This window comes from Thrips palmi, unplaced genomic scaffold, assembly GCF_012932325.1.
Source record: "Thrips palmi isolate BJ-2018 unplaced genomic scaffold, TpBJ-2018v1 HiC_scaffold_19, whole genome shotgun sequence".
In the NCBI taxonomy this organism is placed as follows: domain Eukaryota; kingdom Metazoa; phylum Arthropoda; class Insecta; order Thysanoptera; family Thripidae; genus Thrips; species Thrips palmi.
The window spans coordinates 7278269-7301354 of NW_023144628.1; the positions used below are offsets into that span (position 1 = coordinate 7278269).

The 23086-nt window shown below is 62.1% G+C and overlaps 1 protein-coding gene across 1 annotated transcript; it reads right to left on the reverse strand.

Annotated features, from left to right (window-relative positions):
• Nucleotides 1-7464: 7464 nt before the first annotated feature.
• LOC117646295 (dynein regulatory complex protein 11-like) lies at nucleotides 7465-14155 on the reverse strand. Its single transcript, XM_034387155.1, has 14 exons — nucleotides 13940-14155; nucleotides 13733-13818; nucleotides 13493-13623; nucleotides 12995-13249; nucleotides 12604-12806; nucleotides 12196-12496; nucleotides 11774-12060; nucleotides 11381-11555; nucleotides 11038-11303; nucleotides 10469-10774; nucleotides 9916-10167; nucleotides 9601-9768; nucleotides 9023-9115; nucleotides 7465-7644 (listed from the first exon to the last, which is right to left on the reverse strand). The coding sequence occupies exons 1-14, from the start codon at nucleotides 14153-14155 to the stop codon at nucleotides 7465-7467; spliced, it is 2919 nt and encodes a 972-aa protein (XP_034243046.1).
• Between the last annotated feature and the right edge of the window lie 8931 nt (nucleotides 14156-23086).

The window sequence follows — 23086 nt, forward strand, 5'->3', positions numbered from 1 at the left end:
GTCCTGTCTAGCGACTCTGGAGCTCAAAACGCGTCTTGGATTGCGGCCGCCTCCACCGGTCTTCTGGCCCACTGTGGAGGGATGGGGCGGCGAGCTAGTGCAGCGCACTGCCTCCACACTCCGCCGGACTCGGTGGACTCCCCTCGCCGACCGGCAATTCAATGCCAAGTCGTGTCGTCCGGAAAAGTGCGGGAAATGCAATTTCCTGGAGCGCCGGTCCTGGACGGTCCTGGACCGTGTGAGGTCCGGCCCGCCTGCAAATGATTCCCAGCGTGTGGTGGTGTCTCTCTCGCACTCGTGAGGCACGCCGACGACGGGGTTCTCCTCTCGGCTTCAGCCTGCTGCGGCGCCGGCCGTCGGCAAGGGTTCCCAGTGTACTTGTCAGCGGGGGTGGGGCCCCTGGCTGGAGCGCTGGAGCGGTGCTGGAGCCGGCCCGGGGTCAGAGCGGGCGTGGCGGGGCGTGGCGGGGCGTGGCGCGCGTAACGAAGGGGTCGCTCGTGCCCGAGCACGCCCTCCGGTGGTACGCCCTCGGTACGCCTTCGGTACGCCCCCCGGCACGCCCCGCCGGGGGTCTTGGCGCCTCTGGGCCGCCTCGGCGCCGGCAGGCCCACGCGTCCCACGAACCCAAAACACACGTCACTGCCGGCCGGCCCCGTTTGAGAACCGACGGTGCAGCAGACTGATTCCGAGAGTCTTTTTCGTCGCTCTGTCTCTCTCGCACTTATACGGGATGCCCCATGAGTCGGAATCGGTCTACAGTGTACTCATCACTTTGACCTCCCGCATCACGCTGCCCAAAGCAGCCTTGCCGAAATACAGGACCCGCGGGACATTACCACGGCCCCGATTTTTCCCACAGAGAAGCGGCGTGCCCCTAGGCGGCGCCGCGAATCCAACACCTAAAATAATTACCAGTCTAGAAACAATTGTTTTCACTTTTAATTAGACCCAGTTTTTCCCCAACTGCATATCGTCACGCTCGCGAGCGAAACACCAGCGAGCTTGTTATGAAGGAAAAAGGAAAATGTTTAATGAAACGACCGAAAACAAGCAACGAGTTAATCACATTAATGCCAAGCCGTGCGGCGCGGCGTGGCGCGCGAAGGCAGCCAAGGCCACGTCACATCACACCTGAAATGTATTCTCGGCGTGTGACGGGCCGACTGGCCGTCGGTGTTTCGAACCGTCGTCGTCGTGAGCGGCGCGGAGCGGCGGAGCGCGCGGCGTGCAGGCCGGGGGAAGGGGGCGGCGGGGGCGGGGGCGGGGGCGGGGGCGCAGCGCCGCGAGGGCTGGCCGTCGCGTTCCCACGCCGAGGGCAGCAGACTGGGGCCAGGCCATCGGCCATCCCATCGGCCAGCCCATCGGCCAGCCCGAGGGGCACCGGGCCTCGGACCCTCGGACGCACGGCTGGCGGACGGGCGAGCGTCTGGAGGCGCTTCCCGGAGGCCGGCCGGCCGGGGCACCGCCGCGCCGCCACGCCGCCAGCCGGGGCGTTTCTGGGGTCGGCCCGGCGAGGGCGAGCCCGGCTTGATGTTGCTGCACTGGGCGAAGGAACCACGGCGGGGCCGGACGGCCGCAGTCCGCAGTCACAGGGCAGCGCGACGCGTAAAGGGATCACCCCGACGGCCCGCCACGCCCCGCCACGCCCCGTCTAATTGTACGTTGAACCCGCCACAGGTCGGCGCTGGCGGCGCGCGCACGCCGCTCCATGGCGCTGCCCCGCCCCGAGGATGCCCCTTTCTTCCCAGAGGGTCCCTTTTCGCCGCTTGCAAGGCCGCCGCACACACACACACACACACACACACACACACCCTCACTACGAATGGGGCGGCGCCACCCAGCTGCTCGCCGAGGAGGCCCTGATCCTGTTGTTGTGGCCGCGGCGCCGCGCGGCCGACGTCCTGCACGGCGGCGGCCCTTGGAGTCGGGGGCGTCGCCACCGCCGCTTTTAAACTGTTGACCGTGTGAAGCCGGTGGCGCGGCGGGCAGGTTGTGTGTGCGAGGGGCATGACTGTTTGCCAGCAAATGTGCAAATGAATTCACCGCGCGCGCGCGCGTGTGTGTGTGTCGGAGTGAAAGACTGTGCGTTGTGTTGGTGTGTGTGAGTGTTTTTGCATGGAGGCTGCACCCCTTTTCTCCAGGTCGATGATGATCAGTGGCCGGGCGCCGTGCTGGGCGTCGCGTTACGACATAAATCGTGCGGACACTGCAGCGCCGCTCGGCTGCTGCGCTAAACGCGAACGCGGCGAACGCGCCGAGGTTGAGGTTAGGCCGTCCGATAATGCATGCAGGCGGCAGGTCGTCCTATGCACGTCACGGCGTGGCCCGCTCGGCCTTCTGCAGCCCATCATTTCGCGACATTAAAGCGGCGGGCTGCCGCCGAACTCCCTGTCGCTCCGTCTCCCTCGCTCTCGAGGGCGTTGCCGTGCGGCCCCACGAGTGCGAGAGAGACGGGCGGCGTTCGGACAGCCCGGGGCTTGCCGGCAATAACCCCATCCCCGTGACGCGCGTGCCGCTCGCTCGGCCCGAGAAGGTCCAGATTCCCAGAGTCGCTTTCGTCGCTCTGTCCCTCTCGCACCTACACGGGAAGCCCCATGAGTGCGAGAGGGACAGAGCGACGAAAGCGACTCTCGGAGTCAGTGGGCAGGTCCACGACGACGCGGTGGCGGTGGCGATCGATTACGCCGTGCTTCGGTTCCCGCCCAGTCTTTTGTTTTGTTTAAAATGTACTAACCTTATTAGGTACTCTGAGCAGCCCCTCTGAATCAATTTGTGGACAGGGTGACTGCTTCTGATCGTATCCGACGTTGAAAGCAAACCAAAACATTGCTTTCTGTAGTGGCAAACTCATAATGAAGGTGACTTGGTGTTCATAAACTTGTATGATTCTCACAGTATTCCAAGCAACAGGCATTCCACTGGGTATTCAAGAAGTGACACACAAAAAGTCTCTAACGCACAGATCGTTCTCGAAGAATCGTCGTGACACAGTACAAGAAAAATTATAATTTAATCGCGTCGAACAGCTGACAACAAAACAGGCAAGCGACCATTTCAAAACTGCAAATACCGTGAGGAAAACAAAAGAAGCTCAAAAAGCGCCTTCAGTCGTTATTGGCAGTCGGTTGACTATGGGCAGTCGTGGCGTGGCGTCGCGTCAAATTAAAATGACAAATGAACCAAGCCTGTCACGTTCCTTTGAGTGTGGCTTGTCACGTGACAGTTTTCACATTCAAAGGAACGTGACGTCACATTCGTTGAACATTGATGGGGTCACACGCTCGGTTCGAGTTCCACTTAGCGACGCTGGAACTCAAAACCCGTCCGGGATTTTGACCGCCTCCACTGGTCTTCTGGCCCACTGTGCACCGCTCGGCGTGCGCAGGGCACTCCACGGCGGCGTGCACCTCTGGCGGCTGTTATCACTGGACGGCCGCGATGGCAATCCCGCTTCGCCGCTACCGCAGTCTGGATTCTCGGAGCAGCAGCGCACCCCGCGGGGCCCTGCCCTGCCCTGCCACCTGGTTCTGAGGGATCTCTCCTTGTCTCTGTCGCGCTCGTGCGGCGTCTCGAAGGGGCGCGAGAGAGACAGAGCGACGAGACGATGCTTCAGACTGGGCGGCGGCGGCAGGTCCAGGGCGCCCGCGGTCCCGCACGGCCTGTGCACTGATTCCGAGAGTCCTCTACGTCGCTCTGCCTCTCTCGCACTCATGGGGCGTCCCGTGTCGGCGCTAGAGAGACAGAGCGATGAAAACGACTCTGGGGATCAGTCTACTGGAAGATCTTGGCCGTCTTGGCGGCGTGCCTTCGGCCCTTCGGCCTCGCTTGCCGGCGGCCCCCGCCCCCGCTGCGCTAACGCTGCCTTTTGTTTCGCAACGAGCTGATTGGCTGATAAATCCGGCAGGCTGGACGGGGGCGTGGCGTGGCTGCCTTTCGGACAATGTGTGCGGAGTAGTAGTGCCCCACCCCGGGGGGCCCCGGGGGGCAGCACGCGGGGGGGCTCCCGTAAGCCGGCAAAGAGATTCGCCATTCGGCAGCGCAGTCGCTCTGTCTCTCTCGCGCCCCGGCGGCCTGGACCCCGCCGAGTGCAACAGAGACCGACGAAGGGGATCGTCGCAAACCGAACGTGTGACCCCACCAATGGATTCCTCGTTCGGAGAGCAATCCTTTGGTGGGGTCACACGTTCAGTTCGAGTCCCATTTAGCGACTCTGGAGCTCAAGACGCGTCTAGAGGTTTGGCCGGCTACGCCGGTCTTCTGGCCCACTGTGGTGCTCGGGGGACGGCCCCCGAGAGGAGCACAGGCCACAAGCCTCGCTGATACTCGGCGTAGTCGGCGACTACTTGCGCAGCACGCCTCCACCGCCAGTCTGCGGGTCTGCGAGGCCCAGCAAGGCGGTACCGACGTGCCGTGCTTTTCTTGCCGCGGGCTGATGCACGCTGATGCATCGCCGGGGCGCGCTCTCTCTCTCTCTCTCTCTCTCTCTCTCTCTCTCTCTCTCTCTCTCTCTCTCTCTCTCTCTCTCTCTCTCTCTCTCTCTCTCTCTCTCTCTCTCTCTCTCTCTCTCTCGCACTCCCTCCGAACGGCCCTCCGAGAGCGACAGAGACGGAGCCACCGTTCGGGGCAGGGCAATGCATCGACGGCACATGCGGCAATCGCGTCGCGGCATCTCGGCGACCGCACTGTAACTTAGACGCGGGCATTTCGCAAAACGATTAGCGGCGCGGAGGACAGCTTTGGCGCATGTTTGGTGCGGGCCGCGGACTCACAGTGGAGTGGACACGCCGCCTCGAGGCCCGCCGCCGTGTTGACAGGCTCGCCCCCCTCGTCCGGGGCACGGGCCGCCCAGAGCCCGCCGGGCCGTCGGCACTCGGTACACGGCGGCCGCGCAAATTACACGACGAAGAAGCAGCAACAACGCGGGCACGCGTCCAGCCCCCCTCTCTCTCTCTTCTCTAAACTAGAAACTGGTTCTCTCTCGCTCCACCTCTCTAAGGAAGGGAAAAAAAGAGTTTCCACTAGATTACACACAATCAATTCGCTCCATCCTGGGGCCGTCCCGCGCCCGCAGTGTAGCGGAATGCTAGACTGCTGCACTGCCTCGCGTCCGGGATTTTGACCGCCTTCCCGGTCTTCTGGCCCACTGTGCTTAGTCAGACCAGTGCGGGCGGGCCGTCGGAATCCACCTCCACTACTCAAAGTCGAGTCAGCAGCCAGGTCGCCATGTTTGGCCGTCCAGCATGGTGCGTCCCGGACCTGCCGACTGATTCCGAGAGTCGCTTTCCGCCTCTCTCGCACTCATGCGGCGTCCCGTATGGGTGCGAGAGAGACAGAGAGACGAAAACGACTCTCGGAAACAGTGTGCTGGTGCGCGGCCTGCATGCACCCGAAGGTACTCCGAAGGCACCCGAAGGTACCCGAAGGCACCCGGCGCGCTTTTTACTCGTAATGACCTGATTTGCATTGCCGAGCACCATAACGAATGCCGCGCTCTGCAGCTTGCTCGCAGCCGTCTCTCTCGCTCTTGCTGCAGAGGCCCACCAGACGGGGCGCTTTCGTCGCTCTGTCTCTCTCGCACCCGAGTCCGGAAATCCTTACGAGCGAGCGGGACGGTGCGTCGAACGCGGCGTTCGGGATCATCACTCTGCACACAGATTCCGAGAGTCGTTTTCGTCGCTCTGTCTCTCTCGCACCTATACGGAACGCCCTATAGGTTCGAGAGAGACAGGGCGTCGAAAACGACTCTCGGAATCGGTCTTCCTGGCTCGTAAGGGCGTTGCAGTTCGCAGGCTTCGCGCTTCGCAGCGCTCCGCAGGCACTTGGCGCGCGAGCCGCGAAACCGACCGTGCCGGCCGCGCCGGCCGCGCGGCGAGGATGAGTTAGGACCGCGGCTGTAATGGGCGCCGGGGATCGTTTATTGGGACCGCGGTATCGGTACGAACAACAGCAACAAACAAAAACAACAACAACAACAACAAGTGCGTGGACCCGGCCGCCTGCTTCGCGACACACTTTCACGCGTGATAACTCCAGCAGCCTATGACAGTCCGCGCCTCCACCCAAGCCAAGCCGGCGGCGTGTATCTCTCTCTCTCTCTCTCGGGGTGTGCCGTGGGGGTGCGAGTGAGACGGACAGCGACTGTTCTGAATCGGCGGCCGCTGTCGACTGCGACAGCGGGATTGCTCTCCGAACGAGGAATCCATTGGTGGGGTCACACGTTCGGTTCGACTCCCATTTAGCGACTCTGGAACTCAAAACGCGTCTGGAGTTTTGTCCGCCTCCACCGGTCGTCTGGCCCACTGTGCGCGGTGCAACGCAGTGCACCACCGCATGCTTTACGGTCCTCGTCCTCCCCCGTGCAATCGCGGAGCATGACTTACGCCGCCATTCATTACCGGCAAGCCGCGGCACTGCATGAGGCACTGCACTGCATGAGGCTGCGGCGGAGCAAAGCCCGACTGCGTCTGTCTCCCTCGCACCCCTGCGCCTGGCCCCGCGTGCGCGTGAGAGCGACAGAGAGCGAGCGAGGCAGCGGCGTGCGGGGCAGTGCGGGGCAGTGCATGGGGGCCGACGGGCCCGGCCAGCGCGGCTGTGATTGGCCGGCCAGGCCAGCCGATCTGCGACTCCACCGCGGAAAACAAAGTCGGAAGGGTGGACGGGAATTGAAAACGTAAGAGAAAAAATTCCAATGCTAATCGCATTGCAAGGTGTTCCCATTTTCATAACTGGTTTAAAAGTAAGTTATGAAATACCAGTAAAAAGGCGTCCTGGTTTGGGAGCGGTATTGCAGCAAAGTTTGTCGAAATGGTAACAAATCTGTAGAAATCGTGGTTTGGCCAGACTAGTATTTACTATGGATTGTTCCATGTTCTGGTTCTGCTCCTACGCTGGGACTGCGATGCGGTTCGAACGTCGCTCGCGGCCTTACGGGCTCGCGGGCTCACAGCCTGGCGGCCTGGCGGCCCGGCCTTATGGGCGATAGTGCGAGTCCATGAATGGCCACGAGTCGGACCATCGCAGCCTACGAGGGTGCCTGGCAGTGCCTGGCAGTGCCTGGCTCCAGGCTCGTTCCGAGTAGCGCTTTTGCCGCTCTGCCTCTCTCGCACTCATGCGGCGGCTCGTTGGGGTGCGAGAGAGACAGGCACAGTTCGGAATACAGCCGCTGGCTGGCCGAGATGAGCGGTCCGATGAATGGGCCATTGGCTGGCTGGCCGGGCTGGCTGCACGCTGATTCCGAGAGTCGTTCTCGTCGCTCTGTCTCTCTCGCACTGGTGGGGACGCCCCACGAGTGAGCGCGAAGGAGACACAGCGACGAGAACGACTCTCGGAATCAGCGTGCTGGCTGCCTTTGGTTCGCTTGCTGGCGTCCGGCCCGCGAGTCGCTGGCTGCCTTTGGCTCGCTCGCCGAGCCTGGATGAGCTACGGCCGGCTTATCGCCAAGTAATCGGAACTAGCCCTTCCCTACTAATTTATGCACTTTTGTCTCCGGTTGCCGCGGTCCGCCGAGCCCCGCCAAAGCCCCGCGGCTCCAGCGGGGGTAGAGGTCCCTGGCGGCGGTTTATCCCAATGCTTCTTGGTAATTGTTTTGATGCGTCGCCTTATTTCTCCATTGTGCGCCTCGTTTTTACCCCCCCCCCCTTTCTCCTCCTCCTTGGTTCGCGATGCTATCACCGAACAGCATGGCGGTGCGCGGCCATGGTCGGCTCGGCCCCTTCTTTCTCCCTCTCCCTTTTATTTCTTTATTTCTTTCCTTCACCGTCTTACCAAATCCTTTTTTTTCTTCGTCTTCCAGTCGTCCACCAACTTTTTCAGCGTTTTTTCTCATATATTCGTATGTTGCTGACCCCCTCTCCCTCCCCACCCCCTTTTCCTCCCACATGGCGTCACTTTTCTTTTGTCTCAAATGGTCGAGATGGAGATTCAGTGCCTCCGATATCCATCACCCCCCCCCCACACACACACACACACACGCACGCCATGCCGCACCGTGTCCTGCCGGCCCGGGCCACCAATTAGCGGGCATCCATCCCGACGAGGAACCACGCGTGCTGGGGGAACGGCACGGACCTTATCGACTTCAAATCGCAGTTTTACACAACAATTTTTATTATTTTTGGGGGTACTTTTTTTTTCGTTGTATTTTTCCGCAAGTTTCCGGTCGGCGGCGGTGGACGCACACACCGCACCACTGTCGGCCGAGTCGACCGCACCAGCACTAGGTGGTGTGCACCGCGACGCGAGCGCGGTCAGTGGCCCTGCTGGCCGATTACAACCGGGAGGTGTCTCTCTCTCTCTCTCTCGCACTCATGGGGCGCCCCATAAGGGCGCGAGAGAGACAGAGCGTTACAACACGGTGCGGATTCGCTCGGCCAAAGTGGCGTGAATCAGGTGGACAGCTTCATTGGCGCAGTGCGGCGGGGTGGGAGTGAGGGGGCTAGTTAAACGCCATGACGCGCGGCGCGGTGGGAGTGAGAGGGAGTGAGAGGGAGCTAGCTGGACGCGATGACAGGCGCCGTCCGGGCCGGGCAGCGTGCCAGCGAATAAAATGGATCAAGGCTCCAAACTGCGTGTTTCAATAAGTAATGACGCGAGTCGGGCCCCGGCCCGGCCGGTCGTGGTCGGTCACCCCGGTCGGCAGACGAGCCCGCCGCTGTCTCTCTCGCACCCCGTCCGGGACGCACTGTGAGTGCGAGAGAGACAGAGAGCGCCGTTCGGACTCGGCGTGCCGCTTGGAGCAGCTTGGAGTGCCCCGGGAGCAAGTGGGGTGCTGCGATTTAGGATTTATCACCACCGCGGCGGAGTGTCTCTCCTGCTCCGAGAAACGGCCGCGTAGACCAATGACAGGGCTGGCACTGCCTGGCACTGCCTGGCAGCCCGACCGCGGGGGCGTCCCGTTTCTGTCCGCCGGCCGGCGAGTTTATGGCGCGAGTCGCGAAAGCGACGCTCGGATTCATCCCTCATTCGCAACGGCCGGACAGTCGGAGAGTCTATTTGGCGCGCGTTATCGGCGCTTCTTGGAGGCGCTCTCCGCCGCCTTCTGCCACTCCTCCAGCACCTTGGCCCGCTTCTTCTGGATTGGCGTCCGGCCCCACCACTTGAGCCACTTGGCGCGCTCCTGTCGACAGCCGGACGGCGTGGCAGGGGGTCACAACTCCAGACGCGTTTTGAGCTCCAGAGTCGCGAAACAGGACTCGAACCAAACGTGTGTGACCTACAGTGGGCCAGAAGCCGGTGGAGGCGGCCAAAACTCTAGACGCGTTTTGAGCTCCAGAGTCGCTAAATGGGACTCGAACCGAACGTGTGACCCCACTAATGGATTCCTCGTCCGGAGAGTAATCCATTGGTGGGGTCACACGTTCGGTTCGAGTCCCATTTAGCGACTCTGGAGCTCAAAACGCGTCTAGAGTTTTGGCCGCCTCCACCGGCTTCTGGCCCACTGTGTGACCCCACCAATGGATTCCTCGTTCGGAGAGCAATCCATTGGTGGGGTCACACGTTCGGTTCGAGTCCTGTTTAGCGACTCTGGAGCTCAAAACGCGTCCGGGATTTCAAACGCGCGCGGCGTGGGTTCGAATACCCGAGGTTTCGTTTCGTCCTTACCTTGACGGGGGGCACCGGCGGGAACTCGAGCAGCGCGGTGAGGACCTCCTGCTGGCGCAGCGGCCTGAAGTCCAGGTGGATGCGGCGCTCCACGCTCAGGACGCGGTTCACCACCTCGCGGATCGTGGGCAGCGGCACCCACTCCGTCACGTGCGCCAGCGGCGTCACCTGGGCGTCAAGGACACGCCAAGGACACGTCAAGGACAACGCAAGGACACGTCAAGGACAACGCAATGACACGCCAAGGACGCGTCAAGGGCAACGCAAGGACACGTCAAGGACACGTTGCACAGGGGGCGGCTAGCGGGTACACACCTCGAAGTTGCGGTCCACGCCGTGGTGCTCCATGATGAACTTGTGCCAGAGCAGGAAGCGCGAGCCGTAGTCCAGGGGCGGCACGAAGACGTGCCTCTGGTAGGCCTTCACCAGCCGCCGGCCCCGCGCCTTCCAGGGCTCGTTCGTCAGCCCCAGCACCAGCACCTGGTCGGGCTTCTTGATGCCCTTCACGATCTTCTTGAGCGTGCGCGCGAACTTCTTGGGCTTGAGGGGGCGCTCCGCCTTGGGGACCTGCAAAGTCCGAAGGTGAAGTCCAATGGCTAGCGCAATGATTCTGACAAGTGTATCGCTCTGCCTCTCAGAATGTCCTATGATTTTCTTTGAAGGCGCTCAGTTGGAGGGTTTGCCTTACTTAGAGTAGCTCACGGCGCCTTACGGGGCCAGGGTAGGCCAGCCCGCATCACTCTGCTGCTCGACGGGACTGCCTACCCTGGCTTCGTAAGGCGCCAAAGGAACTCAAATCGAACCCCGACCAGAGTTTCGGCCGCCTCCCCCGGTCTTATGGCCCACTGTGCGCTCTCTTGCCACCGACCCGCTTGTAGTAGTTGCGGTGCGCGTTGTCCATGACGATGACGGTGGGGGCGAGCAGGCGCGCCACCTTGTTGACCACGTGCAGGAACAGCTTCCACTCCTTCTTGGCGGGGAACTTCTCCCGGGCCGCGGCCACCGCCTCGGGCGTCAGGTCGATGCGCAGCGCGCCCGTCTCGGTGCACACGATGTCCGCCAGCAGGCTCTTGCCGCACAGCGGCGGCCCGGCCAGCAGCACGGACTTGACGAGCGGGGCCAGCTCGTGCGCGCGCCGCGAACCCAGTGGCAGGATGCAGAACTCGCGGACGGCCTGGGCAGTGTTGCGTTGCCACGTAAGTTGCGATGCACCAGGGCTGCAAGGGTTGCCAACCTAAGCCTGCCTGCTGGACTGCTGCGCGAAAGCAACGCTGAGGTTGGCAACCCTCTCGACACTGGTGCGCATCGTGGGAGATTATCCCCGCTGGTGTGGCAACACTGGGTGCACACTGGGGTAAAAACCGTGATTTTGGGCAACTACGTCCAAACCAATGCGGGGCACCGAGTGCAATTTCCCGCTTCGCTTTGCCCGCTTGCCTGGCGGATGTCCCCCAGCGTGGGCAGGGGGTCCTTGAGGCGCTCGCGCAGCTCGAAGTTGCAGTAGGCCGGCTCGCCGAAGAAGTCCTCCATGCAGGCCACGGCCGAGTTCCTGACCACGCCGGCGCGCACCAACATCTCCAGCAGCTCGTCGGTCGTCTTGTCGGCCGTCAGGTCCTTCTTTTTCTTCTTGCCGCGCCGCTTCCCCTTCTTCTTCTTCTTTCGCTTCTTGCCCTTCTTTTTCCGCTTCCGCTTCCGCTTCCTCCCTGTCGGCAACACGGACAACAAACAACTGCCGGCGTCGGGACTCGAACCACCAACCCTCGCCGCCGTGGACACTCACGCTTGTTCTTCTCCCGCCACACAGCCTCCTTGAGCTTCTCCAGCTCTGCGCGCATCAGGTCGTCGATGGCCTGCCGCACCTCGAACTGCTTGGCGTGGATCTCTTCATCGCGGATCAGGTCGACGTACAGCTCCTCCAGCGGGTTGTCCTCGGGCGGCCGGATCTGCTCCCAGTCCTGGAAAGGCGACACTACGGAGGCGGTCCAAATCCCGGACGCGTTTCGAGCTCCAGAGTCGCTAAATGGGACTCGAACAGAACGTGTGGCCCCGCCAACGGATTGCTTCCCGAACGAGGAAGCCATTGGTGGGGTCTCCCGGCCTATTGTGCGATGGGCCGCACGATCGGCTGCACTGCGAAAAACTCGCCAAGTTTTTAAGAGTGTGGCGGACGCACCACGCGGTACTCCTGCTCCGCGATGCCCAGCGCGGGCATGACGGCGGACTCCTCCAGCTGGAAGCCGCGCTGCTTGTCGGCCAGCTTGCGCTGCTTCTCTGCCTTCTTGGCCTCGCGCCGCTTGGCGCGCTGCTCCTTCTTCTCCTCGCGCGAGAGCTTCGTCTTGGCCGCCTTGCCGCCCTTGCCCTTCTTCTTGTCCTTGGCCAGCTTCTCGGCCGCCTCCTTGAACTCCGTGCTCGTGCACCAGAAGTCCGCCGTCACCAGGTTGGAGCCGCCGAGCTTGCGCGCTGGAGGGAGGAAACTCGAGTGAGTGGCCGCCGACGCCGTCCTCGTCTCCTCGTCGCTCTGTCTCTCTCGCACCTGCACGCGACGCCCCACGAGTGCGAGGGAGACAGAGTGACGACACTCGGAATGGCACTCACGAGGCACCCCCGGGATGACGGTGTCCACGACGGGGAACATGTCCTTGGGCGTCTTCCTGGGCAGCCCCAGCAGCGTCCCCGCCAGCTTGCGCTCCCTGCCCGGCGGGTACTTGGGCAGCTTCTTGACGTCGTAGTACCAGGACTGCACCCAGTCGCGCATCTCGTCGCCGATGTCGTCGAAGATGTCCGGGCTGAGGACGCGGTCCACCCACTCGCGCTCCTGCACGATGGTGGCCTCGTAGGCCGCCTGCAGGTCGCGGCGCAGCTTGCGCCGCAGGGCCTGCACCTCCTCGATGCGGGCCTGGGGGCAGGCGGTCGGTTCGAACCGAGAAAAACGGAGCAACTTCGGTGCTGAAGTTGCATCTTAACTGTAGTTTTTGCGAAATTAGCGGTCAGTTTTTGGGGCACCTTGTACGAGTAGTCGACGCTCCTGGGCATGAGCATGCCCACCAGCGTGTCCTCCTTCTCGCGGTACTTCCGCACGCGGCGCCGCGCCACGTGGCCGCGGTAGTGGCGCTGGATCTCCACGGCGGCGGCGTGCTGCCTCTCGGCCGACGGCCGGTCCTTCTTGGCCGTGGGCTGCTGGTAGCGCTGCTCCATCCACTTGCGGCCTGGTGCAGTGGATTTGCCAGGGGACCGGTGGGGGCGGTCAAAGTTCTAGACGCGTTTTGAGCTCCAGAGTCGCTGAATGGGACTCGTGGAGCGCCCCCCACAAGTGCGAGAGAGCCAGAACGAAGCGCTGCGCGGGATGGGCCAGCAGCCCGGGGCGCCAAGGCCTCGGCCACGGTCGCGGACTCACGGTTGAAGGACTGGATGCGGTTCTGGCGTGCGCGCTCGTGCATCTGGATGAGGTGCACGGCCTCGCGCAGGGCGCGCTGGTCGGCGGGCTCCTGCTCGGCGGCCTCGTGCTGCTCCTGCAGCATCTCGCGCATGCGGCGCGCGCGCCCGCCCTTGGACAGCCCCGCCAGCGCCGCCTCCTCAGCCGCCTCCACCGCCGCCACGGCCTCGGCCGCCACCACCGCGGACCCTTTCTCCGCCTCCGCCGCCATCTTGGCTGCGGGCAAGACCGCCCGTTGAGTCACTTTTGATTTTGTTTCCCCGGGCACCACAGTGCGGAGGCGGTCGAAATCCCGGACGGACTTTGAGCTCCAGCGTCGCTAAATGGGACTCGAACCGAACAGGTGACCCCACCAATGGATTGCTCTCCGAACGAGGAATCCATTGGTGGGGTCACACGCTCGGTTCGAGTCTTGTTTAGCGACTCCGGAGCTCAAGACGCCGGCCTTCTTGTGCGCACCCAGCACGCGGTCCACGAACTCCCTCCGCGCCTGCAGCTCCGGCTCGTTCTCCCGGCGGTAGTAGCGCGGCGACGGCACCTCCAGGTCCTGGTGCGTCAGCTTCTGCTCGATGAGCAGGTCGTCCATGTAGCTGCGGACGAACGACAAGCACGCGGTGATGGCGACGCCGTCGCTCTGTCTCTCTCGCACGCGTGGTGCGTCCCCTATTGGGTGCAAGAGAGACAGACACGTGCACGCACTGGAAGTTGCTCTTGTCCAGCTCGGTGTACAGCTCGTGCTTGAGCTCGAGGAGGCGGCCGATGCAGCCGTCCAAGAGCCGGCGGATCTGCGCAAGGGATGACGGTCAGCAAGGAGGCATGCTTCGCCTCCATAAGGCTCTCCCTCTCTCCCTTCCGGCCCACTGCTCGGCCTGCAGCACGCGGTGCGGCGCGGTGCGGCCCACGCACCAGGATGCGCTTCTGCGGGTGCACCAGCTGGTCGTGCACCTCGTCCAGGCGGCGGGTGATGCGGATGTAGTCCGCGTACAGCCGCACCACCCAGGCCAGCGAGGCGCGCTTGTCCGTCTCCCGCTGCCGACGCTGCAGCCGGCGGTCCTTGGCCGTGAGGCGGTGCAGGTCGGCCTGCGCCGCCCACCACATCGCGTTGTACGTGGCGTGCGACATGGCGCAGCACCACGAGGGCTGCCAACAGCGAAAACAACGTCGCGGGTATTCGAACCCGCCACCGACCGATCGCTTTGGCGCAGCATGACTCACAATGGACACAGTGGCGCGGCCAGCAAAAACACAAGGCGCGTTTTGAGCTCTAGAGTCGCTACACAGGAGACGAGCCAAACGTGTGACCCCACCAATGGATTCCTCGTTCGGAGAGCTATCCATTGGTGGGGTCACCCGTTCGGCTTGAGTCCCATTTACTGACCCTGGAGCTCAAAACGCGTCCGGGATTTTGACCGCCTCCACCGGTCTTCTGTCCCACTGTGCGAACAAGGGCTGCTAACAACTAAAACAACACCGCCGTCGCGGGTAGTCGAACCCGCGACCGCCCGCTGCGGCGGCTTTGCGCGGCACGTGGCGCCCGCTCGGCGCGCACCTCGCTTGTTGAAGAGGGAGTCACGGCGCGGCTCCCTGCGCCTCGGCCCCCTGCAGCGCGTCCTCGTGGTCCTCGTGGCCCTCGTGGTCCTGGCCGTGAGGGTGGCCGCGCGTGCCTTCCGGAGTGCCCGCGATGCGGTGGCGCGGCGAGGCGCGCATGCCATCGTCGTCCTGGTCGCCGTCCTGGCCGTCGTCACGCGGCACGCCCGCCACTAATTGGGGCACGCCGTCCTGCCACACAGTGTAGATGACGTCCACCGCGGCGCGCGCCCGCCGCCGGTGGTGGTCCCTGCTGGGCGACTCCGCGCGCAGCCCTTCGTCGCTCTGTCTCCCTCGCGCCTCGGCGGAGCGCCCCGTGTGAGCGAGAGAGACAGAGCGACGATCTGCCCGCTGCCGGCCCTTTCCCACCAAATGATTTATTTAAAGGCGGTGAATTATAACGACCAAAGGGCCGGCAGGGCGAAGGGCATCCACGTCGCGGTGGACGCCGACGGCCGATATTGTTTGAAAATGGAAAATAAAGGCCGATGGACGATTTCCATATTTCTCGCGCTAATGGGCTTAGCCTGTTTCAGTACTTACGGTGAATGAGGTTCGGTTCAATGGTGATCACTGTTACGTTCATTTTTAATTTTGAGTTATGCTATTTTTTTTAGTTGCAGTTCTTTTTGTTTGTTACATTTTTTTTTGAAATTTTGTGTTTTTGTAAAAAGATTGTGTTCAAGTTTCCATGTCTACAATGGTGCCCGCCTTGGCCATTGTTGTCCGACTACTTGTTGCTTTCGTTCTCGGACGCGCCATTCAAAGAGGATGAATGCATTGTTTTTTCGGCCCGATCAGAACCAACTACTCTACCATTCACAGTGGTCGTCCTGGCGGTGCGTGGCACAGTGGGCCAGAAGACCGGTGAAGACGGCCAAAACTCGAAACGCGTTTTGAGCTTTAGCGTCGCTAAGTAGGACTCGAACCAATCGTGTGACCTCACCATTGGATTGCCCTCCGAACGAGGAATCCATTGGTGGGGTCACACGTCCGGTTCGAGTCCTATTTAGCGACTCCGGAGCTCAAAACACGTCAAGGGTTTTGGCCGCCTGCGCCGGTCTTCTGGCAGGCAACTCCACTGTGCGTGGGCCCGACTGTCTGTCCCTTTCGCCGCGTCGCCGCCCTTCGCCTTCCTCGCGGACGTCTCCCTCGGCGGCCCTTTGCGGACCTGCAGGGCGCCCCACAGGCTCCAGCAGCTGTGCCTCTGCCCGGCTCTGCCCCCTCCCCCCCCCCCCACTGCTCCCTGTCTAGCCGCGGGCGACTGTCCCGGCCGTCGTCCCGGCCTTCACCCCCTCCCCGCCCCCTCTCCCGGGGAGCGCGAGTACGGAACAGGTCCGGGCGGCCAGGCTGCGCCATGCTGCGCCATGCTGTCACGGGCAAAGGGAGAGCCTCACTGCGCAACAGTATAAAGAGGATGTGGCGCTGTTCCGAGAGCCAGACAGTGTACCTCTGAGCCTGCTGCATGCCCCGCCGGGACGCACAGTGGGCCAGAAGACCGGCGGAGGCGGCCGAAACCCCAGACGCGTTTCGAGCTCCACACTCGCTAAACAGGACTCGAGCCGAACGTGTGACCCCATCAATGGATTCCTCGTTCGGAGAGCAATCCATTGGTGGGGTCACACGTTCGGTTCGAGTTCCATTTAGCGACTCTGGAGATCAAAAGGCGTTCAGAGTTTTGTCCGCCTCCACCGGTGTGCGGCGTCGCATAGCGTCGCCGTCGCCGTTGCGGTCGGCTTGGCGTCAGCAGGTTGGCGCACCTGGTCCAGCCGACGCGGCTTGGCGGCACTGCCCGCCCTAAATGCCCCGGCGCTGCCCCGGCCGGCCGACGACGCCGACGTGCACAAAAGGTTCGGCCTCTGATTGACAGGTGTCGAATCGGGCCGGGATTCGGGAATCGAGCCGAGCCGCTCTATCGTGGTCCGGCAACGGGGCCATGGGGCCACGCGGCCCTCGTCACAGAGCGAGTGACAGGAAAATCGCCCTCCCGGGAGGACGCCGCCCGCCCCGCCCCGCCCCGCCTCGCCCCGCCCCGCCCCGGCCTGCGCGGCGCCGCCTAATTTGCGGCAAAAGAGCCCTAATTCTGTCCTGGTATCGCAGAGCGAGAACTCTACAGATTAAAATTTCGTGCTACGCTGCTGGAAACGCAGTGGGGGTTTATACATCACGAGAGGGGAAAAAATGGGTGTGTCCTGATTATTAAAATGCATATTACCAGGAGTGTGTTCCGGGTAGGCGCTGCTCACGCTGCTCACGCTACTCACACGTGCGGCGATGAAAGTACTCTCAGTGTTAGTGCGGCCGGTGCTTACGTGCAGTGTCAGCCGCAAAACCCCCGCGGGGCAGGCCGCCAAATTAATTTCGTAAGCAGGCAAGCAGAATGCATTACACACTGCCCGGGAAGCCGTACCAGTGCGTAGCGCGGCGAGGATCCAATCCCTCACTGCTTGAATTTGGGCATTTTATTCGATTTTATCTGCCATGTTTGTCGAAAGAGAGGGTACTACAGCACCCGCATCGCCCAGTGCATCTTGCGCAAAAGGGGTCTCACACACACACACACACACTCACGACCTTCGTCTCTAATACATACTGCTGCGCCATTATGGCCGTTTCTACGATTTTCAGATGCGCTCATTTGGCGACCGATAATTCGCTGGTGTCACGCGACGGCGGCATAGATCGCGCGCTCACTCACACACACACAGACAGACAGACACACACACACACACACACACACACACACACACACGAGGCATGACTTTTGCGCGATCAAGCTGCTGCTGCCGCCCGGTCCCGCAGTTCGACTACCATCACCGAGGCCGCGCCATGAGTCCACACACACATGCACGCACATGCACGGACGCAGACACACACACACACACACACGTACTCACACACGCGCGGACACGCACTCTGTGGGTCCGGACCTTCGGAACGTGCCCGCCTCGCCTGCCTTCGCCTTGCCTTCGCCTGGGATGCTCGATGCTCACGCGCGAAGAAGGAGGTTTTAGTTTACACGATCGCCACAAATCGGGGCCAATCAGTGTCCAATCATTTCATCATCCCATCAGGCCGGCCTGCATTCAGCCTAATTAATAGTGGACGATTACGCTTCGATCATTCCTTTTACTTGATTTAGAGAGGAACGTTCCTTTTTGGGGGGCGCGCGGGGCGGGGGGAAAACCGACGTGTTTCGAGAATATTTTTCCGCGCTGAAAATCGGGTTCGCGCCGCCATTTTGCGGTGGCGTGGCAGCGGGGGCGGAGTGGACGGAGGGGGTCTTGTCGTCCTGGCCGGCCCGGCCGCTACAAGGCAGCCAGCGAAGCCAGGGCGAAGCCAGCGCACCCGCCGGCCATCGCGCGGCGTGGCGGCGTGGCGGCGCGGCCACTTTGAACTAATTAAAACTCCTCCCCGATGCGGGCGGCAGCGTAGCAGCGTGACGGGCGGGGCGGGGCGGGGCGGGGCGGGGCGGGGCGGGGCGCGGTGGGCGCGGCGGTACCGGGTACACCAAGTACACCGTGTACGACGCGACACACCGCAGCCATTTTCCTTTCGACACAGACAACACGTTGATCAGCATCAGATTCACGGTCGCTCCTTTTGCCCGTTTTTGTTGTTTTTGTTGCGCTGCCGCTGCAATGGGCGGACGGGCACGGGCGGTAGGCTCTTGTTGTTGTTGTTGTTGGTAACGCGTCGCTTCTCGCCGGCCGCGCGTTGAACCGCGCCCCGCCGCACGTTTTTAGAGGAATTATGAAGATTAGGCGCGCTGCGTTGTTCAGCAGACTCATTCCGAGAGGTGTTCCGTCGCTGTCTCTCTCGCTCCCATACGGGACGCCCCATGAGTGCGAGAGAGACAGAGCGACGAAAACGACCCTCGCGGAATCAGTCTGCAGTTCGGCGCGCTGAGCCGCTTCGTCGTGGACCCCGTACTTACGGCAGTTCGTGAAATCGGAGTGATGACACTGTCAAGCTCGGATCGGATCCGCTTTGGACGCCCTCGCCTTCACGGTGCGCTGCTTGTCCGTGCGCAAGGTGCTGCCGCAGGTGCGGCGCGCCCATTGGCCGTGCCCGCGGGCCTTCCCCGGCTCCCCCGACAAGTCCGGCAAGTCCAGGGTGCCGGAGTCGAGTCGCCGGGAGTCCATCGGGCGCGCCAGTGCGCCGCTCCGAGACACTCCGCCCGCCAGACTTGGTGCATTCGGCCCTCTTTTTGGCTCGGGGCGGTTGGGGGCGGCCTGCCTGCCTGCCTGCCTGCCTGCGCCTCGACTCGCTGGGCTCGGTCAGGGACCGTCAGGGACTCGGAGTGGGCGAGGGGGACAAACTGTTTACTAGGGAAGGTCACCCTTTAATCGGCCAATTGGGCCGTTTAATGATAAGAGGGCCGTCCGACGCGACGCGCGCGCCTAGGGGGAGGGGGTCCTCCTTCTTCGCCTCGCCTAATTTATTCGACACGTTTAGGGCCTCGGCCTCCTCATGCCCACCCCGGCCGAGCGCCCGGAAGGGTTACTTTGTCCCTGTGGGCCCTGTGGAAGCGCGCTGGCCAAGGCGCGGGCCTCGCCGGCCTCCACCCGGCCGGGCTCGTGTGTTTGCATAAGGACGTTATCATGTCGGTTGATTTAGTACCATCGGCGTGATGCCGCCCCTCCACGCGATGGTGGGTCGTGGTGGCGCTGAGATGAGGCCATTAGTGCTTTTGGTAGTACTCGGTGTACTGGTGGGGGTGGTGCTTGGCGTGGTGCTTGACCACGCCCGCACACCCAGAGCTCGGCGCGGCGGCCACCCCCGCACAGCACCCCGGGGCACAAGGACCCAATCTTGAGCTAATAGGTCTCGGCCTGGCCCCATCGTGTCCTCGCCGTCCTGGGCTGGCTGGCTGCCTGCCTGCCTGCCTGCCTGCCTGCCTGCCTGCCTGCCTGCCTGCCTGCCTGCCTGCCTGCCTGCCTGCCTGCCTGGCTGCTTGCCTCGCCGCTCGGGCAGTTGGGCCCCAGGGCGTCCTTTGGTGCCGTTCAGGATGCTGGCTGCCTTCGGGTACCTTCGGGTACCTTCGGGAGGTGGCAGCTGGGGACGCGACAGGTGCGGGCACGGTGATACCCGCCATGGTGATGCTGTCCGTGGTCGTGGAGGCAAGATGGGGCCTATTGTCCGTGCCTGCCCCGGGTCGCTCGCTGTGGGTCGCCCTCGGTGCCGCCGGCGGTGGTTACTCCTTAAAACAAAAACAAAACTCGGGCGTGACCGCAATTTTGACACCGCAGAAAAAAAGACGGGCGACGACAATAAGGGAAAGTGCGTTGCAGTGCGTGCGTGTTGGGCCCGTCACGTGATCGGGTTATCGTTCCCACACTTTGAGCACGCCTCGTCGCCGTGCACGCACGCACGCACACACGCACACGCGGGGCGGGGGTGAGAGGGCGACCTGGATCGCTCGCTCGCATTTGGTTCCAATTTGGACCTTTTTGTCTTCATTTTTATACCCCTAATTGTTTACGTATTGTTGCACATGTTTGGTCCCGGGTCGGGCTGGCTGGGCGGTTCGGCGCGGTTTTTTGTGACAAGCTCCGGGGTTTTGTTTTTGTTTTTGATTCGCCTTTCGCACGCGATGAAGTGCGCACCGTAAGTCCGTGGCCGGAGTAATGAGGCTGGCGACGACGGAAGCGGCGAAGCGGCGGCTCGTTCATTTTGCCCCAAACGTGTCGCCGTCGTCGGCCCACCCGTGCTTCGACCTTCCTTTTTTGTTGTCTTGTTTCAGGCTGGGGTTCAAAAATCCCACACCAATTTTTTTTTTTTTTAAATATTTCTAATAAAAGGTGCCGCGGTCGGCGCGGCATTCCAGCGTGCCCGCATCGCGTCCGTCCCGTCGGGCCCCGCGAGCCCCGCCACTCCACTGCGAGCAAGGCTTGCATGGGTGTGCGGTGCGCCTCGGGCCGCCGCGGTCGCCGGTCGGTAGCGGGCCGCGGCGTCGTGACGCCCCCGAGGGTCCCCGGGCGGGGCGGGGCGGGGCGGGGGGCGGGGCGGGGCGGGGCGGGGCGGGGCGGGGCGCGGCGGCCACCGTCCAGCGGCGACGACGCCTTTCTAGCTATGCAAGTCGTGCACATATGTAAATGCAGAAATCCAAGAGCGCGCGCGCGCCGTGTCTCAAACAAAACAAGCAAGCTTTCTAGTACAGTGGTGCCGCGCCGCCTATGACGCCTGACACTTTGAATATTCATCCCCGTGTGCAAAAAGCAGGCGTTCCGTTGCTGCCGCATGTCGTCCTGCCCGCTGCTGGACAGCCGCCCCGCCCCGCCCCGCCCCGCCCCGGGCCGCGCTGCCGCCGGTCAGAATGCAAGTGCAGACAATGACCAGCGCATTGAGCCAAAGGGCCCAAAGCACGAACACGCTCACGTTGCAGGCGTTGCACCCCCGGGGCCCGCGGCGGGCGAGCCCTCTCTTAAATTGCCCCTTATCGTTGCGTGTTTAGTATGGAAAATTGTTTTAATTTCTGTTCATTCCGGGAAACTGCCGCACCACCGAGTAGAGTAATAAATACCGGGTTTTTGTGAGGAAAAAAAAACTAGCTTTCATTTAGATAGAATGATGAACGTTTATTCAGCGGAGAGTTAGATCTCTTTGCAAAGCGGTGAACAGCTTTGGCGATTCGCGGCTCGTCCCAAGTAATTAGTAATTACTGTCTCTGTGCGGCAATTACACATTCATTCGCACCAGTCGGATTTTCTGGCGAGTGCAGGTTATAAACAACGGCGTACTTCGCAAGCTTTGCGCACCATAGCCGTAGTGCAGAGGGTGGCTCGGGGCTATGTTTCGTGCATTTGCCGTGTGATGTGTGTGTGTGCGTGAGTGTGTGCATGTGTGAGGGTCCCGCTACATTCACCATAAGCGCGCAGATACTAGGTCCGGGTCGGATAAAATGTATTTTCCGCTGCAATTAATTGATTTTGAGATTTGAAGCGAATTATTTTGACTAGCGTTAATTCCAAGACTTGACGTGTTTTCTACGTTGTTTTGGAGCATGCCGCCACACGGGCTGCGCAAGCTTTGCTCAGTCTCGATTGAGCCCTGCTTATGATGTTGACTGACCTCTCTGGATGCCAACTTATTACAAACCGAGGTTGACCAACAAAACAGCCGAAACGACAGCGCTCCCTTTTTTCCGCTTTCAAAGTATTCAAACAGGAAAAAGTGAATTAATTTTGAAACTTTTGAGCTGCCTCTGGGCGGCAGCCATGCGGCAGCCTCCCTGCGCTTCAATGGTTGCGTAAACAATGATGCAGTGCGCGGTTCGCCGTGGGCTGCCGTGGGCTGCCGTGGACCCAGTCCGAGTTTATAACTTGCACGTGCCCGCTGGCTGGCGACGCGTTCCGTCGCTCTGTCTCTCTCGCACCCCTACGGACGCCGCGTGAGCACGGGGCGTTCCGTTGGAGTGCGAGAGAGACAGAGCGACGGTCCTAGGGGATGAGGCGGCAGGGCGGCAGCCGCGGGGTGGCGCCTTGCTCGGCGCCTCGCGCCCCCCAGGCCCGTCGGCCCGCCGGCCCGCTGGCCCGTGTCCACGGCCCACGCAACTACAGTGCAACACTCTCTTGCTGTGTTCCTAAATAGAAATGTCACCGCATAATTGCGAGCGCCCCAAGCTGTTGGCCTGCGAGCTTGTAATGTAAATGTCAGGTATAATAATGTGGAGTTTAGAGCGCCTGGGATAATATCCAGTGAGGAATGAACAGCACCGCGCCCTTGGCCCTTGGCGGCGGCAGCCCTCCGCCCCGCCCCGCCCCCCCCCGCCCCGCCCCGCCCAACGCAAAAGTTTGGTCTTGCAAATAAGCGGAGAGCCTTTCGGGGCAGCAGGCTGCATGATTCCGAGCTGGGGGTTCCGTCAGACTGCCTCCCTCGCACCCTTCGGGGCCGCCCCATGAGTGCGAGAGAGAAGTGACCTCCCAGTCGTCGAAATCAGTGTGCAGGGAGGGACTGCGGCCGATGTTGTTTCCCCCTTTTTCGAATATCTCGTTATGCGAGCGGCTTCGGCTACAAGACCGTCCGGGACTTCCCCGTAGCGCAGCGGCCCCAGCCTCCGGGTGGAGCACGCTCGAGCAGTGGAGCGGAGACGGAGGCGGTCTCGGAGTGTTTGCTGCTGCGAAGGAGCAGCGCTGTTTCCGAGTGAAATGTCCTGAACTGATGGGAAGCCACTGCAAGGAGAGCGAGCGCGAGGCGAAGCGTTTTTTATTCCGTTGAGGGGACACTTTTCAAAGAGGTACACGATGCACGGCCGGCGACGCTCATCCCGGCGCCGCACAGTGGGCCAGAAGACGATGAAGGCAGCCTTTTGAGCTCCAGAGTCGTTAAATGAACTTGAAACCGAACGTGTGACCGCACCAACGGATTGCTCTGCGAACGAGGAATCCATTGATGGGGTCACACGTTCGGTTCTAGTCCTGTTTAGCGACTCTGGAGCCCAAAACGCGTCTTGAGTTTTGGCCG